Raw genomic sequence first — 17,803 nt, 5'->3', positions numbered from 1 at the left:
CCACGGTAACTAGGGGACCATCACAGTAGCTCCGAAAGAATAATGAAGGATTATGACCACAAAGGGTGACAAAACTGTAGCAAAAACTTGTGCGGCACCTTACACCTTGCAAAACACCTTTTCTGTGCTCTTTTTCTTTTATATGATAAAAGAGCGCTAATAGCTTTTGGTGAGCACCTACTATGTACCGTTAACGTTAGGTGTCTTATATATCTTATGATAACAGTACCTGTCATATAGAGGAATGGTGATATTTCAGTGAGGTACAGGCACATGAAGTGTTTTGGCTCACAAAATAATCAATAAATGATTACTGAAAATACATTATGGGACTTCCCAGGTCCAATTGTTAAGACTCCGTGCTTCCACTGCAGGGGGCACGGGTTAGATCCCTGGTCAGAGAACTAGGATCCCGCATGCCACATGGCGCGGCCAAAAAAAAAAAAAAATCCGTTATGTATGAAACATGGCAGTCCCTTACTTAGCAGCTATGCATTAAGTGCTTTAACAGCAACCCAAAGGGATCAGTTCTGTTACTGTCCCATTTTATTGAGGAGGAACTTAGGGCCCAACAGGTTAAGCCCCTTATCCAATGCCACCCAGCTAGTGAACTGAGCCCAAGTCTGGCTCTGCCAAAGATCTAATGCACTGTGTTATCCATCCTCTCTTGGTCAAAGGATTCATAAGGTAAAGGAGCCCAGATGTTTCAAATTCAGTGAACAGGCTCCCCAGCCTCCAGCCTGGCCTGGAATTATGCTGATTCACATTACCTACCTCCCCTACCCATGAAATCAAGACAACTGCCTTCATGGCCCTCCTCAAAGATTTCCTGCCTCACCCACCTGACACACACACACACACACACACACACACACACACACACACACGAAGACTTCTGGGGCCACGTTTCAAAACTTGAAAAGAAATTAGTAGTTCCCACTGTTGAGAAAAGGAGAGAACTCCAGGCGAGGACACCCAGGTTCCAGCCTTCCTCATTCTGCTGCTGCGACCCAGGGCAAGTCCCTTCTCCCTCCAGTTCTGTTTTCCTGAGGGGAGCTGGAATCTTAGATTTCATAAAGCCCTTCCACCCAAACATCTAGGATCCTGGGTTGTACATTTGCGGGATGCTTTGCTGTGGCTCCTGGAGCAGGGAATGCGGAAGGAGCAGGTCAGGTCAGTATTTCTCCTACTGGTTGGAATTAGTTGTTTATCTTCCCTCTGGTCTGTGAGGTCCCCCAGGACAGGGACTGGGTTTTAAGAATTGGCTGTAACTCTGGCTCCTGGTACAATCTGGAATGTTTCAAGTGCTAAATAAGTATTTGTTGAATGAATTTTTCCACCTTTCACCTGAGAAAAGATGCTTCCTTCTACCCCAAAGCCCCCTGAGAGACAGAAGAAAGAGTCATAAAAGTTTATTATATGAAAGAAAGAACACGGCTTCTGTACATCTATTTACAGAACAGACAGATGTATTTACAGCCAGAGGGAGGCATTGGTGTCAGTGAGGGGGCGGGGGCAGGTGCCTGGAGAAGAGTGAGGAGGTGTGAGAAGCCTCCCGTGGCTCAAACACAGGGCACCTCCGCAGGAAGGGGAGAAGCAGAAGCTGGAGGGAGAAACAGGGGTTCCAGTTCTTCCTGAAGGAAAACTTGGTGAGTAGCAGGTGGGATGGAGCCCAGGGTCCACGTAGGACCCTGGAGGTGCAAGGGAGATCCTGGAGTTGAACCCAGAACGTTCTCGGGCTGATCACAGTGTCCCTGGGGTGCTCTGGGGAAAGGTCTGTGCCCTTCTGTCCCTGTTGCTGCCCGCAGCTGCAGAGGGGAAGGGTCCATGGGGGTCACAGCTCGCTGGAGCGGACGGCAGGCTCCAGTTTGTGGGACAGGGCAGTGAGGACCTTGTCGAACTTCTCATAGCGCCGGGCCTGGCTGCTGCTGGCGCCCTGGCTGCCCCAGAGGAGGCGCATCTGGAACTCGGTGCTGAACACCTCGAGGAGCTCTGGCCGGGCCTGGAACCCTGCAGGGTGGGGCACAGGGGTCAGGGAACCACCATCCAGCTGCGGAGGCTGGGACTCCCGCTCGGAGCCACCACATGCCTCAGGGCCTCATTCCAAGGGACCTCCCCCCACCTCCACCAGGAATCCCACAAGGTTTGCTGATGAACGTGACCAAGCAGTTTAGCACCCAGTCTTTGTCCTACTATTTGCAACATACAATTTAAAAATGACTAGAAGATAAAATATTAAAATTAATTTTGGGGGGGGGATTTTTCTTTTCTCTTTTGTATTTTTCTGTAAATTCCAAAAGTTTTCCTAAGAAATGTATATACATTTTGTAAGTAAATGTAAAAAAATAGTTTCTTTTTTGTCCTTTCTGAAGAAGAAAGGCAGGAAAGACATATGCCAGATGCTCACGGCATTTACCTCCAGGAAATTGTTGGTGTTTTATCTTGGTTTTGCTCAGCTGTTATTTCCAATTGGTCTACAGAGAAATTTCGTGACTTAAATACTGCCTAGAAAAGTAAAAGGTGGATTATCTGAAGACATTATCTCTCTGCTCCTTCCACAAGGAGGAGTTCTACTTTTTTAAAATTTATTTATTTTATTTTATTTATTTTTGGCTGTGTTGGGTCTTTGTTGCTGTGCGCGGGCTTTCTCTAGCTGCGGCGAGCGGGGGCTACTCTTCGTTGTGGTGTGCGGGCTTCTCATTGCGGTGGCTTCTCTTGTTGTGGAGCACGGGCTCTAGGTGTGCAGTTTCAGGAGTTGTGGCTCGTGGGCTCTAGAGCGCAGGCTCAATAGTTGTGGCTCGCGAGCTTAGTTGCTCCGCGGCATGTGGGATCTTCCTGGACCAGGGCTCGAACCCACGTCCCCTGCATTGGCAGGTGGATTCTTAACTACTGTGCCACCAGGGAAGCCCAGGAGTTCTACTTTTTGACTAGACTGTGAGCTCCTTGAAGGCAGGGCAGGTCTGCCTCAGCCCCAGGGCCCCAGGCCGAGTGCTTTGTAAACAACCTTGTAAAGTAGGCCTGTTAGGATGCCCACTTCACAGATGAGAAAGCTGAGGCTCAGAGAAGCTAAAATACACAGCTATGGTGCTCTTTGAATCATCTCTTTGTCCCCCGCACCCAACCTGGTGCCTGCCACTAACAACTGCTTGTCAGACTGCTGAATAAGTGAAGAAAAGGGGTGAGAAAAAGAAGTCAGGGAAGCATGCAGGAAAGAGGGATGGAGAAATGTGAAGGGGTGTTTGGAGGAGAGGGGAGAGCAAGTCAAGTGGAGGGAGGCCCAGGCTGGCAGGATCGCCCCCAGCTGTGACCCATGACTCACCCTGCAGCTTGACCTCGGCATTGGTGTGATACAGGCCGCCGTGGTGTGCCACGGTGCGGGCAGCCTCCAGGTGGGCCAGCACCACCTCCACGCCGTGCTCCGTGCTGCCCCAGGGCTCGGGGCCCTCGGCCGGGGCGGAGTCACACTCCAGCAGAGTGATGAGCGGCAGCACGTGAGGAAATGTGGTGCTGCTCAGCGGCGGGCCTTCTGCAGAGAGGGACACACAATGCTCAGAGGTCTCCGAGGGCCCAGCCATCCACTGCGGTCCCAGAAACCAAGGATGTTTTAGGGCAAAGGGCCTGCCTGAGGTCCCAGAGAGAGCCCCCAGGGATTCTGACTCCTGAGACAAACCCTTCGGATTCCTCCAGCTGAACCCACTGCAGCCTTGGCCAAGCTCAGGGGCTGAGGCTGGACCTGGACGTGGCATACACGGTTGCCAGATGCAGAAAGTGAGTGCGGGAACAGCCTGCACAAAGCTCAGTCAAGCCCTCATCATCCTCCCCACTGGGAGAGTCTTTGCTGGCCCAGAGAGGGCTGGAACCTGTCCAAAGTCACATAGCAAGGTGGGAGAGGTACCTTTGCCTTCATTGAGGCTCTTGAGAAATGGCTTGAGCTTCTTCTCGTAGAGGATGGCTCCCTCTGTGTGTCGCTGCCGCAGAGTCACCCATGTCTGCTCCAGCCGGGCAATCTGGGGAGACCAGACTGTGAGCGACCGGCCAGGGAAGGGGCCTGCTGGGGCCACAGGCCACTCTGCCAAGCGGACACCCAGATGCGGGATAATAATTATTAGTATAGTCACCATTCATGAATCTGGGACAGTGCTGACTGCTTTTCCCACATTTCCCATGAAGCTCTCCCAACAACCCATTTTACAGATGAGGGAACTAAGGCCCAGAGAGGGGAATGACTTGCCCAAGGTCATTCCAAAAATAAGTGGCAGAGCTGGGAGTTGAGCCACTGCTCTGGGATCCTGCTGTCACTGTTGACGAGGCAAAGGAGAGGAAGTGGAGTGTGGATGAGGTCCGGGCTGTGAAATTAGACAGACCTAGTTTGAATCCCAACTTTTTCAGCCTCTGAATGTGACTTTAGACAAGTACTGCTCGGCCTCAGTTTCTCCATAAGCGATGAGAACAATAAAGGCACTCCCTTCATGACATTTTTTTTTGAGGAATTGGTGCTTCTGAAGTACTCGATGTAGCACCTAGCATATAGTCAGTGCTTGCTAAATGAGTGCCGTTTTATATTTATTCTTTAAACTCATATAATGCTCCTCATTCATTTTACAGGTAGGGAAACTGAGAGCGGGGAAAAGGGAAGACTTTGTCTGGGAGCAGGTCAGCACTTAAAAGACTCAGTTCTCCCAGTTACCCTGTCACCAATGCTGCCTAGAAGGTCACAAAGTTCTTCCTGATTCAATATACAGCTATCCCAAAGGAACACATCCTAGGGCTCCTCCGGACATAGACTAGCTTATGCCCAGCTCTACGTGGGCCCCTCAGTACCTGGGCCATATCCAGGGCGCCCATGACTGCAGCGAAGCTGAACATGTTGCCCATGGTCCCCCGAAGCTCGGCCGCCAGCTGGATGGTCTTGTGCAGAAGAGCTGCCCGCTCCTCAGCGGAGCCCGTGCAGCCCAGGATGTCCACGGCCAGCATGATGGACATGGTGTGGAACCTGTCGGAGCAGCCAGGTCAGAGGGGCGGGGCCAGGGACCTAGGGTTGGGGGTCCTTGTGGTTGAGAGCTGAGGGGCGGAGGGCAGAGCCAAAAGCGAGAGATTGTAAAGGGTCAATGAGATTAGGGGGCGCGGCCAGAGTGAGGAAAAGCAAAGCTAAGGGCTTCTGATTGGTCAGTATAAGTCAGGAGGCGGGGCCAGAGGCCCTAGAGCGCCAGGCTGAGAGGCTTGTGACCGATCAGCGGAAATCATCGGAAATCATCTGGTAGAGCTGTTCTAAGAAAGAAAAGGAGAGAAGCCAGAGCTGATGAGAGGGCCAAGGCTCACGGATTGTGATCGGTCAAGAGGATGCAAAATGTGAATTCGGAGATAAAGGACTCGGTCTTTGGGAAACCAAGATTACTTGGAGCTGGATATGGAGAAGGAGCGATTGGTCAATGGGATAGGGGGCGTGGCCAGAACCCCTGGGAGCCGGGGTGAGAGACTGTGATTGGCCAATCGGCCACAGCGAAGGGCCGCGCGGTAGCCCAGGGGATTTTCCGTGAGTCCCCTTGTGTACTCGCCTTACCTTTCCAGCAGGTCTAGTCGTAGCTGCCGGCCATGGGGGAGAGTGAGCAGCTCCATGCCCCAGCGGACTCCCATTAGGGTCTGCATCTCCTTGGTAACGCCCAGTATCCTAGCAACCTACAAGGACGCCCAGAGGGCTGATTAATTTTCTGTCACGGCTAGCTCAAGCCATCTGGGAGTCAGGGAGCTTTCTCTTGGAGGGCAGCCTGGCCGGGAGGCAGGGTTTGAATTCCAGCTCTACTGCTAACCCTCTGACATGGAGCAAAATGAGCCTCATTCTCCCCATCTGTGAAACGCGGGGTAAATGGGAAAATGCCCAGAGGTGACATGGGCCAGAGGTGCCCAAGACACCCTTGTTCCAGAAGGCAAACCTGAGGTCCGATGGGGAAAGGGCTTGTCCAAGGTCACACAGTGGGCCTAGAACCCAGGGCTGCTCCCTTCACGCCTAGCACTCTTCACAGAGCTACCTCTCAGCACTGTTTCTTTTCTTGCTTCTTGAGCTCAGAGACCAGTGCAACCAAGCAGTCAGTGCCCTCCCGCCACAAACTTCAGAGAGAGAAACAGACTGAGAGCAAGTCAGGGTCCTTAGATGGTCAAGATTCATTCAAAGCAAAGGCCCAGGCATTAACAATTTACGGACCTAGGCAATGAGTTTTGTCCACTAGGGGGGGTGGGGACGGGAAGTCGGGCCTTTTGTATTCCCTGGACCAGCCAGACTGACTTTCACCAGGCTCAGAAAGTGTCCCAGGCAGCCAGACGCCACTGGCTTTCAGGACTCCTCGGTTCCAGTGCCACACTGACATCTGGAGGAAGCAAGAATATCTCAGTTTTTGCTTTTTTTAAAGGAGAAAATTGGGGCCCAGGTGAAGTGATTAGTCAGAGTCACACAGCAAGTGAAGGACGGCCATGAAGTCAGAATCCAGGCCCATTCGCTACACTTGGGAATTTGGGGCCAGGTCCTCACCACCCTGACCCCTGTCCCAAAGCCAGAGGATGGAGGTGCTGCTCCTGCCCCAGTGCGCACCCAGCACCTACCAGGCAGTCAACCTTGGTGACGTGCTGGGCCAGCGTCCGGGCATCGACCTCTGCCAGCAGCTCCTTGACCTTACGCAGGAGGCCCATCTCCAGTGGCCGGTTATCTTTGGGGATCAGTAGTGACTGGAAGGTAGCCGGGTTGAAGGAAGAGGTGGCTTCCACAATGGGGATTGTGAAGGTCCTACCCCAGTCCCCTTCGGGGGCCCCATTTTCTGACAGTTCCTTAAGCCTCTCCCCATAGCTCCTGGCCTGGCGGCTGGAGGCCTCAGCTGCTGCCCACTCTCGGCTGCCACGGACAGGAGGCTGGAGCTGGCAGTAATGGCCAGAGTCCGGGTCGCTGTAGCTACTGAGCGACGGTGATGGGGAGGCCTTGCAGCGGGTGTGGGAGGGGCTGGAGTAAGGGCCCTTGTCCGACTCCCCGGCACTTCCAGGACACAGCTGGGGTTCACTGGAGCGGCGGGTGACAGGGGAGGCGGGCAGCACTGTGGCTGAGGGGGCGGCAGGGGCGGTGTGGACACGGGTCACTGCAGGGAGATAAAGAGAGAGGACTAGTTTCCATGACTCCCCACGCCGTGAGGTTCCCCCACCCCCTTCTCAAAGGACAGGCTCCATTCACCCTACATGGGTGATAGCCCCACCTCCCTGGACCCAGGCCCAGCCCAGCAGACTCTGGCACACTGACCAGCTCTCAGTGGTACTCTGAAATTACCTGGACCCCGGGAGTCTCACTTTCCTACCCTAAGGCTGCTATAGCCTTGGGGAACGACGGAGCTACATGGAGTTTTCCGTGATTCAGAGAGGCTAAGTGCTTGCTGGAGTTCATCGTATGGAATTATTTCTCAATGAATTAGTACTAATGATTTATTGAGTTCATGTGTCCTGGGAACTGGTGACATGCTGGAGATATACTGGTCAAAACAGTAACCATCATCCAAAATTAGAGGTGATGTTTATTGAGCTCTTACTGGCTGCGAGATCTTTCTCTGCACATTAGTCCGTTTAACCTTCTCAACATCCTGTGCGTCGGTATTTTTATGATCCCCATTCTCCAGATGAGAAAACTGAGGCTCAGAGAGGCCAGCTGACCTGCCTGAGGTCACCCAGCCAGCAAGGCATAGAGCTGGGATTTAAAACCAGGTGTTAAGTCCTCACTCCTGGGTACTTTCCTGAGCCGTGTTGCTTAGAAATTGTCCGATAAATAATTTGTGGCAAGGCATTTTAACATTTACACCCAAGGGTGTTGTTCTGAAGGCAAGTTGGCAGTTATGACAAGCTGGCAGGCCCGTGTTTAGAGAAGAACTTGTGACAACCCATATAGACAGCAACATGGCAACAGTGTCTCCCAGCAAAGGTTCCTCCCGGGATGCACCTCTGTCTGCGAGCTTTTCCTGCCAGGTGGACAATATGCAGTATGGCCTGTTGAAAATACTTGTTTTCTTCCAGAAATGAACTAGTGGCATGTTTCTACAGTAGAAATTTTCTTTGTATTTAAAAAAAGCACAGAGCTCTGTGCTTCCTGCTCAATTTTGCTGTGAATCTAGAACTTTTCTGAAAAAGTTTATTTAAAAGACTAAAGCAAGCATGACGCGTCTGGTTTGAGCCCACCATTTGGAATCCAGGACGCGTTAAGTCCCAGCCGATGCAGGGCCTGGCAGAGCACCACACAGGGGGCACTTGACCAACGGGGGCTGAGTGTTGCTGACCACACGCACTTCACAGCACTGGAGCCAGATTCAGTAACATTCAGGAGAATGCACTGGAAACCATAGGCACAGTGCCTGGTACCCAACAGGGACTCAATGAGTCGTTGCAGAATGAACAAGCCATGGATATGTTTTGCATGTCAACATCGATAGTTCTGCTGGCAAGTTTTTAGTATCAGCTCTTGCAGGGCATTACTTTCAGAAAAGAGGTAGAAACACACATGATCACGTACTATAACAGAAGTCGTCAAAGGTAGCGCACACGTGCGCACACGTGCGCACACAAGGCTACTCCCACCAGATCCCCCCACCTGCCCCTACCCCCTCCGCTGGACATACCGGTACTATAGGCAGGGGAGCTGGGGCTCTCAGAGGTGGGGGACACAGGAGAGTGCAGGTCTGGGATCTGGTCCATGCTGAGTGCACAGTTGCGGATGGATTCCCGGGGGTGGGGCAGTGATGTGCTGTGGATCAGACACCTTCATGAGCAGAGAGCCCAGAGGTCAGGGTCCTCAGCTAGTATTAGGACCCCCACCTCTGCCTCCATCCGAGATCTGCTGAACTTCAAAGGCAGAAAAGGCTTGGAGATGATCAAGTCCAACCTCCCAACTGACAGGTACAAAAACTAAAGCCCAGAGGAGGAAAGGCTTGTGCAGTCCACAACCTGCACAACTGTTCTCTTCCCTGGGAACCTTGCCCCCAACTTGCAGAACAGTCTGGGGAGAGGGGCTAGCAGGAAAGGTGGGCAGGCCAAGGGAGCCAGGCCCACCAGCCTGGCCCCTCCTTACTGCTCCCATACTATACCCAGGATGCCTTGGGCACACATGGCCTGTGGATCCTGGCACCGTTTCGATCACTGGTTCCAAACCACAGGCCAAGTGGCTACTCCCCACAGGGTATCCAACCAGCAATTCCTTGGCTGACAGCACCCAGCCCAGGCCCAGGGAAATGGGACCTATCCAAGTGCTGGTGGCATAGGATGGCAGGTCTTGCTGCCAACAGCCAGGGAGGCCATAGAAACTAGGGGCACAGACTTCGGAGTTGAGGGCCTGGGTTAGAATCTGGGTCCTACCACTCTCTAGCAAGCGGCTGCCCCTTTCCAAGCCTACTTCCTCATCTACAAAGTGGGGGCATGGACAGAAGCTACCTCCCAGGGGGACGTGGGAGTCACTGAAGTTGGGCACAAGAGCACCAGGAGAGGGCCAGGTACACAGTAGGGCCTCAGGAATGATTGGCTGCTGTGGCTTTTCCTGGGATCAGGGCCTGGTGTCACCTAGCCCCAGACAACTGGGTGTCATCAAAAATGTCGCTGAGAACATTCCATTCCCTGTGCAATGGCTTGCATCCTGCAAAGCCCTCTGCTCTGATGCCCACCTTGGCCTAGTTTGGTGGGGTGGGGTGGGCTGGCAACAAAGACCAGGCCCCTGCCTGGGACAGGACAGCACCCAGGGCTCCCCCTAGGCCAGAGAGGGCTTTCTGAGTGAGGGCCTTTTATAGGTAGGAACGTGGAGGCAAGAGAGGAGGAATGCCAGGGCCAAGGGTGCACAGCTAGTTGTAGCAGAGCTGGGATGGCAACCTGCGCTCCAGACTTCTACTCAGCACAGCCTGAGCTTCCTCCTGTTCTTCCCCGCACACCAAGGCTCCAGGGCAGTCATAGCACCTCAGACCCGTGTGACTGGGCCTCCCCTTTCTCACCAGCACTCTCATTACCAACACCCCCATTTGACAGATGGGGAGCCTGAGGCCTAGCATAGGTTCTCACTCACCTGGTGGGGCAGCCATCACTGCGGGTGACCTTGTCGGCGGTGAGCCCGTCGGTCATGGTGACGCTGCGCCGCTTCATGTGGCTGCCCTTGGGGCCTGAGGGGCTGGCAGGGCTGGCGGCCTTGCCACTGCCCTGGCCCAGGCCGTAGCAGGCCTCCAGGTAGCGCAGTGGGAAGGTGCGGTTGACAGGGCAGTAGATGATGGCGCCACTCTGCTCTGACACAGCCTTGCGGCTGCCCACGTGATACCGCACAAGGGCCGGCACGTGGTCGAAGCTCTCCTGCTCGAACAGGTACTGGATGTGGGTGTAGCTCTCACCCGCCTTCACCACCACCTTGTTGATCTTGAAGTGCAAGGCCTGGTTGCGCCAGCGGCAGGTGAGCACATAGTCGCCCAGGCTGGTGAGCGAGTCCCGGATGAGGAAGTCACCATTGCGCTGCACCAGGGTCTCGGAGACCTGCGAGAGGCAAGGGTCAGGCTGGAGCAGGGCAGGGGCAGAGAGGGCCAGACCCGGGATCTGGGGGACACAGTGAACAGAGATATCTGAAGCTTGGGAGTCGCACCCTCGGACCCAGATTCAGAGGGTGCAACTCAGCCAGAGGCCTTGGGTCCGGGGAACAGAGGCTCAGGCATGGGAGGACATAACACCCTGGGATGGGGGTCGCCATGATCTGAAACTCAGGTCTCAGACCTGCTCCTTCTCAGGTCTCACTTTGGGCAGAGTGGATTCTCAGTCCTCATGCCTCCAAACACCCAGTGCTCTGGCACATCTCTGGGCCTTTGAACCTCAAGCTACTTTCTCTGCCTGGAACATCCTTCCCATCCTGCCCACCTGGTGAACTCCTACCCATCTCACAATGGCCTCTCTCCTCAGCACCCCTTCCTCGGGGCAGCCCACACTCCCTGCTGGGTACTCCATTCTTGCACTTCTCTCACTGGGCTCTGACGGTCTGCCTGCCTGTCAACCCCTACCCTGGGATACCAGCCCTCAAGGGAAGCCACCACCTAGTTTATCTCTGCATCCTTGGTGCCCAGAACAGGGCCTGACAGAGCTGATACTTGACAAAGATTTACAGCATGAATGTAAAAGGGAACAGGTGACTATTAGCCTCAGCCCAGAAATTCAACTTTGTTAAAATTGAGTAGCCTAAGGACTGATATGCACTGACCAAACACACAAGAGGCTGATGTATAGACCTATAACAATAACAGTAAAAATAATCGTAGTAATAATAACAACCACCACCATAAAGGGCAATGTTCATTGAGCTCACTGCATGTCAGACATCGTGTTAAGAACTTCACATGCATCATTAGTTCATTTAATTCTCACAACCAACCTTTAAGGTAGGCACTATTATTATCCTCCATCTTATAGATAAGGAAACTGGGGCTCAGAGAGGTGAAGTGACTTGTTCAAGGTCACACAATCAGTAAAGGGCAGAACTAGACCTCATCCCAGGCTACTCGGATTGAACCCACCAAACAATAGTCAGAGCTTCTCTGGGCTGGGGCTGGCCGAGGCGGTGGGTCTAGGGCTGAGGTCTCAGCTCAGGGCCCGCTCACCTCACGGGGGATGCGGCCATGGTACCAGGCGTGGCTGCGGAGATCTGTGCTGCTGAGTTTGAGCTCTTCCTCCAACTCCTTGTGCAATTTCTCAGGCGATGAATCCAGGATGTACTTCTCCTTGGAGAACTGGGCAGGAGACAGCAAAAGTTGGCATCCAAACTGAAGCGCCTTCCTCCTTCCCTCCCAACCGCCACCCCCCCAGGTGAACTCATTCCATCCTGGGACCCTGGGAACACTTAGGCACAGCTCCTCACACAGGAGTCCCTATCCCAGCAGGAGTAACGGAATCTCAATTAAATCCACCAAAAAGTGCCTACTGTGTTCTAGGCTCTGAACTATGTGCCAGGGTAGATAAGTCAATAAATAAACCTGTCCTCAAGGAAGCTCCTAGTCTAAGAGGGGAGGCAAAAGCGACATGAGCATTTGAGGGACTTCCCTGGTGGTCCAGTGGTTAAGAATCCACCTTCCAATGCAGAGGATGCAGGTTCGATCCCTGGTCAGGGAACTAAGATCCCACATGACGCGGGGCAGCTCGGCCGTGGGGCAACTAAGAGCGCGCTTTAGAGCTTGCGTGCCACAACAAGAGAGCCCGTGCACTGCAACTACTGAGCCCGCATGCCACAACTAGAGAGAATCCTGTGCGCTGCAACTAAGACCTGATGCAGCCAAATAAATAAATAAATATTTTTAAAAAGCAACATGAGCATTTGAGGTCAGCACCACAACACTGGACAGCGGCAAAGAGCCGAGTAGCTTTTCAAAGGGAGGAGACGAAGTCTAGGCCAGGTGGAGTGGTCCAGGAAGACTTCCTGGAGGAGATGGCAATCACAAACACTCATTCTGCACCAAAGACACCAAACTGGTCTTGAAGTGGAGGGAGGGAGGATTTCTAAACGTATATAACACAGCAGGTACCCAGGCAAAAGCATGGACAAAAACAGGGCTGAATGCATGAGGATACATTCTGGGACAGTGACTTACACAGGCGTCGAGGAGGCAGCTACAAACACGGTAGCAGAGCACCCCGCTGCCTAAAGACACCTGTGATGTCCTCTACAGTTCCCAAAGCCCTTTCTTCCTTGCTGTCTCAAGCAATCCTTGCTAGATGGGGAAACTGCAGCCCAGCAGGGAAGCCCGAGGTCACTCACTGGAGATAATGCTTAGGACGCCCCCTTCCACCTGCCCAAGGGGGAGATTCCTGGTTTCCTGGTTACTGTGGCCTGGGGTTGGAGGCCTAAGAGGGAGGGGAGCCCCTGCTGCCAGGTGTGCCCCCATCATGAAGCCCAGCCCAATCCTGGCTGTCTTGTGAGTTCCCCGGGCCTCAGTTTCTTCCTCTGTAAAATGGGAACAATTGCAGAACCTGCTTCACAGGATTGCAAGGATGAAAGGAGGCAATACTCCAGAGCACTGCAACTAGCCCACAGATGTCCTTGTCACTGCCAGAACATGTGACATTGCTTCCTCTCCCTTCCCCCAATTCCAGACCGCAATGATGGCTGGTCCAGGACAGATAGATATGGCCCAGACCTGGCCAGGCAGCAGGACAGATGAAGGGGGGCACTAAAGGGCAATCTCTCCCCAGGACCCATTCCTCACCAGGGTCCAGCGTCCTCTAGTCCAGCCCCTGCCTCCTGTGACCTTTCACAGCTCTAGGAGCCTAACCCTGCTGCTCCATTCTCCACCCCTCTGCTCCCACTGCCTTGACTTACCTCAGTCTACACTGCTGCCAAGACATCCTGGTTCCCAGCCTCAGAGATATCTAGAGTCTCTGACTCCATTATTTCAACAGTGAACCCCTACTCTGGGACAGGTCCTGTGCCACGGGCTGAGCCCAAGGTCATCAGGACAGGCGGCCTCTGTCCTGGGGGAGCCACACAGGTACTGACAAGCAATCCCAGGATCTCTGGATGTTCAGAGACGCACAGGGAGCTCCAGGGGCGGAGGAGCATGTCCCTCCTCATCTGGTCAGGGAGTCCCTGAAGAGGTGACATCTCCACTGAGGCCTGATGGAGCCAAGCAAAAGCATCAGGGTGGGGACAGGCAGGTGGGCAGGTAAGAGCTCTGGGAAGACAGTGGCAGAGTCAGGGCCCTGTAGGCAGAGCCAAGGCCCTGGGGGGGCGGGAGGAGAAGCTTCGAAAGGGCTGGGGGTGGCAGGGGCAGGCACGGCAGGGCTGTGAGGCTGCCTTGGGGAGCTGGGGTTTACCCAGAGGCCACAGCAGAGCTGCAGAAGGGTTCTAAAGTGTTGGGGCAGGTTCCATCCACTGCGTGGAGATGGCCTAGTGTTTTCCAGGCAATGGCAGGGAAGGGTGGGGTGTGGGGATGGGAACTGGGGGAAGGGTGTTTACACAACCATTGATCAGGTGTGGGGAAGAGGGCGGAGGGGTCAGAGAGGATTCCAGGTAGAGAGCGCCTGGGAGGACAATGAGACACTCTCCAAGGTGGGCAAGGCTGGGGCAGGAGCAGCTTGGGGATGGGCCCATAAAAATTTGGGCTTTGAGGTACCTGTAGGCCTCTGGGGACAGATGGTGGGAGTGGGTGATGGAGATGAGTGCTCAGGGAAAGGCAGGGCCTGAGGATGGGGATTCTGTACATCCCCCGCCCAGGGTAGAAACCAATACCCCAGAAAGGCAGGGAGGTCCGGGGTGAACTAAGATTAGCTAACTCAGATACCTACACTCCTCCATGGGGTTCCCTATTCTTCAGGGTCCTGGCCCCTCTCCTATACCACACCACACCCTGGAGAGGGAAGAGTGGAAGCCACAGGGGAGACTCCTTCTCCTTGACAAAGAGCATGCAATTGAGAAGTTGCCCCAGTTCCACAGCTGGAGCAAGAGGGACAGGGGGCAAAGAAGGGGAGGGGGCTGTGTGGTAAAGAACCTGGCCTCAAGACGCTGCCTGCCACTGTATGACCTTGAGCCGATCAGTCTCCCTTTTTGGGCCTGGGTAGCTTCATCTGTAAATGGGGGGTGGGAGACTGGGTTCCACTTTTAAACCATAATCAATGGTCAGGGAGAACCTGGAGGGACAAACTTGGTCCTCCCACACACCGGAGGTTAGGGAACCCTAGGGTCCCTGTGATTCCTCACCTTCGACCCGGGGGTCCCTAGCTCCCAAGGAGGGTGGGTGCTGGGGCGCGAATGCAGCATCCCTGCTCCCGCTGCACTGCTATTGGCCAGAGATGATCTCACCGCCTCCCGGCCTGCGAGCGCCTGATTGGCGGGTGCGGGGATGCTGCGCTCAGCCGCCGGCGGGGCAGTCATTCAGGCGGGCTCGGAGCGTGTGTGAGCCTGGGGGAGCGCAAAGGTGATGCGCCCCGCGTCCCCCAGGGGGCTCGGAAGGCAAAAGCGCGGAGACCCTGGGTCAGGGTCTTAACCACTTCTCACCAGCCGGTGCCCAGCAAGCCCCCTCTAGCTCCCTTAAGTCTCGCAACCCTAAGCAAAGCCATCCCCAGATGATGCTCCGCAGAGAGGCGGGGTCCGGGTCCTCCCCTCCACCCCCTTCCGTTTAACCCTTTCACCGCCACGGCGCCGTCCCGCACTGACCGGCCAGCTGGGCTAGGAGACCCGCGCCCGGAGCACGCCCGAGCCCACCTAGAGGGCAGAAGGGTTGCAGGCGCTCTGGCCCCAGCCTCGGCACCCGCAGCATCCCCTCAGCTTCCCACCCCTCACTCAGCCTTTGGACCCCGGCCCAGCGCCCCCGGTACAATGGGGAGTCAGGCTGCCCGGGTCAGCCGCAGGGGCCGGAGTGCTTGCTGGAGGACCGGCAGGACGCCGGGGACCTCATCTCCAGGTACCCAACGCCCCAGCTCAGCTCCATCCTGCAGAGGCAGGACCGGAACGGCAGCCTCCGCAGCCCCGAGTCTCGGGAGTGGCAGCTGGACCCTCACCCTGCGGAGCGTCTGGGCGCCCAGAGGTGAGGTTGGGGCGACCCCGCCCCCTCCCGCAGCCCTCAGCCTGCAGCCCGCAGCCCCTGACTGGCCGGACCCTGCGCGGCGTCACGGGCTGCGGCTCCCCGGCTCCGGGGGCGAGCGGCCAGGGGTCCCAGCCCGGAGCGCCTGGCGGGGGCCAAGCCGCCCCCTCACCTGCACCTGCACGAAGGAGCCGCGGTAGAAGCAGCAGGCGGCGGCCGACAGGGCGCTCCACAGGCTGCACCGCTCGGTCATGGTGGGGCCGGGCGGCCAGGGCCAGGACTGTGCGGGGGACGGCTGCCGGCCGGGCAGGGGCGCAGGACCGACCGGGCTGGGCACCGGCTGCGCTTGCCTCTCGGCGGCGCGATTACCTCATCGCCTTGTCGGGGGAGGAGCGGGGAGGCGGGGCGGGGAGACCCCACCCTCCAGCCAGCCCTGGGAGGGGAGGGGGCCATTGTTCCTCCCTCCGCCCGCCCCCGGCTCCCCGCCCCTAGCCCCCAGAGCTCCAGCCCCGCGCGCCCCGGCAGCCTGTAGTCCGAGGATGCTGAACGGGGGACCTGCCAAGGGGGGCTTCACGGGGGACAGAAGGATGGGGTGGGGACCCCTGGGCCGGCAAGGGAGGGGGGTGGTCCTGCCGCCCCCACTCGTCTCACCCCTCACTGACCCGGAGCGGGCAGAGACTTTGAACTAAATCATATCTAAAGCTGGAAAAATCCCTGTATATGTTTGACCGAATCCTTTGTGGCCTCAGGAAATCTCCCAGAGCCCAGGATTTCTCACCTCTGATTTGGAATCAGGGACTCTGCTGGGAATTGCGGGATATTCCACTGACAGACTTGGGGGTGGGGGTGGGGAGGGCAGAGACTCAGTAAGGCTCAATGGTTTGGGAATCAACCTGGGTTCAACTAGCGGTGCCCCACCTCCACCCAACCAGTCCCTTCTCCTGGAGCCCAGATTTACTCATCTGGAAAACATACCTGTGCTGACCTCACAGAACTCTTGTTAGCATTGGCTGAGCTGATGCATGTAAATTGCCAGACATAAAATAAGTGCTCAATAAATGCCTGCTATTGTTTTCAAGCTTAGTGTCTTAGAATCTGGACTTTTGGTCCTAGAATCATAGGCTCTTCAGCACAAAGGGAGTCATCACTGACTCTGCATCAGTCAGGCCTGGAGTTCAAATCCTTTTGACAGGCTGTGTGACCTTAGGCAGGTGAGTCCACCTCTCTGGGTCTCAGACATTTGATTATTTTCTGTAAATACATCTGAAGCTCTGAGCATAGAACTTGGAATTTTATGGTCTTGGAACTTTAGAATCCTTGCCTTAGAATCAAAGTACTCACTGAGAAACCCTGGAGTTCTGGAAGCTGAGTATATAAGGTCAGGAATGGACTTTTGGTAACCGACTATTGATTCCACCCTCTTCTGAGGCTTGAAGCTACAACTAACATTCCTTTGAGTTTATCCTTCAAGGGATTGTTTAATCAGCTCCAGTGAGCAGGTATTATTTCTTTTATAGCATTTTTTTTTTTTTTTTTTTTTTTGCGGTACGCAGACCTTTCACCGTTGTGGCTCCTCCCGTTGCGGAGCACAGGCTCCGGACACGCAGGCTCAGCGGCCATGGCTCACAGGCCCAGCAGCTCCGCGACACATGGGATCCTCCCGGATCGGGGCACGAACCCGCGTCCCCTGCATTGGCAGGCGGACTCTCAACCACTGCGCCACCAGGGAAGCCCTTTTATAGCATTTTTAAATTACATTTTTCAGCCCAGTAAACTAAGGGAAAAGTACAAAGCTAATCCTCACAGGGATCTCACTACCATCAGTGATGGGGATCTCATTACCTTGCCAGGCAGCTGGGATTTATGGGGTGCTGAAATATGCCCCTGTGTGGTCCACCACTGGCTTTGGTGCTGGTTCTTCTACCTGAGGCCTCTGTCCCCCCTGTGGTGTCAGGGCTCGGGATGAGGAGCCAGGGCCCAAATCCCGCGAGCAGCTCCTGCTCAACTTGCTGCAGCTCTGGGCTGCATTTCCTGGGCTCACTCAAGCTTGCTTTCTGACCGCGCCCACACTCTTACCTCTGCCTGGATCACTCTACCACCCATCTCTGCTTATCTTTATCTCCTTTTCAGCTTTCTGTTTGGAGAGAGGATGTTGGTGAATATTCCTGGTCAACTGCAATGGCTTGGCTTCAACGCCTCCTCCTCCAGAAAGCCTTCCTTGATCTCCCCATCCCCAGCTCCTGAGCTGAAAGTCGTCCCCTACC

General features: G+C 55.1%; 1 protein-coding gene across 3 annotated transcripts in view; it reads right to left on the bottom strand.

The window, feature by feature from the left end:
• Positions 1 to 1,822: 1,822 nt before the first annotated feature.
• Positions 1,823 to 17,803, bottom strand: part of SH2D3C (SH2 domain containing 3C) — a 31,682-nt gene continuing 15,701 nt past the window's right edge. Inside the window, exons 1-10 of one of the 3 annotated variants that reach the window (XM_060101044.1) lie at positions 15,712 to 15,792; positions 11,628 to 11,756; positions 10,064 to 10,518; positions 8,637 to 8,761; positions 6,595 to 7,118; positions 5,561 to 5,676; positions 4,822 to 4,993; positions 3,896 to 4,007; positions 3,320 to 3,526; positions 1,823 to 2,010 (exon numbers count right to left, since the gene is read on the bottom strand). In XM_060101044.1, the coding sequence (XP_059957027.1) occupies positions 1,835 to 2,010; positions 3,320 to 3,526; positions 3,896 to 4,007; positions 4,822 to 4,993; positions 5,561 to 5,676; positions 6,595 to 7,118; positions 8,637 to 8,761; positions 10,064 to 10,518; positions 11,628 to 11,756; positions 15,712 to 15,792 (2,097 nt within the window). In that variant the 3' untranslated portion in view covers positions 1,823 to 1,834. Of the gene's footprint in view, positions 2,011 to 3,319; positions 3,527 to 3,895; positions 4,008 to 4,821; positions 4,994 to 5,560; positions 5,677 to 6,594; positions 7,119 to 8,636; positions 8,762 to 10,063; positions 10,519 to 11,627; positions 11,757 to 15,711; positions 15,793 to 17,803 lie in introns of those variants that run through there. The other 2 variants (XM_060101045.1, XM_060101043.1) reach the window with 2 other exon arrangements.

The sequence above is a fragment of the Mesoplodon densirostris genome, chromosome 6, assembly GCF_025265405.1.
Source record: "Mesoplodon densirostris isolate mMesDen1 chromosome 6, mMesDen1 primary haplotype, whole genome shotgun sequence".
Taxonomy (NCBI): Eukaryota; Metazoa; Chordata; class Mammalia; order Artiodactyla; family Ziphiidae; genus Mesoplodon; species Mesoplodon densirostris.
The sequence above is the reverse complement of the archived record's forward strand: the minus strand, read 5'-3'. Positions and strand labels throughout refer to the sequence as shown.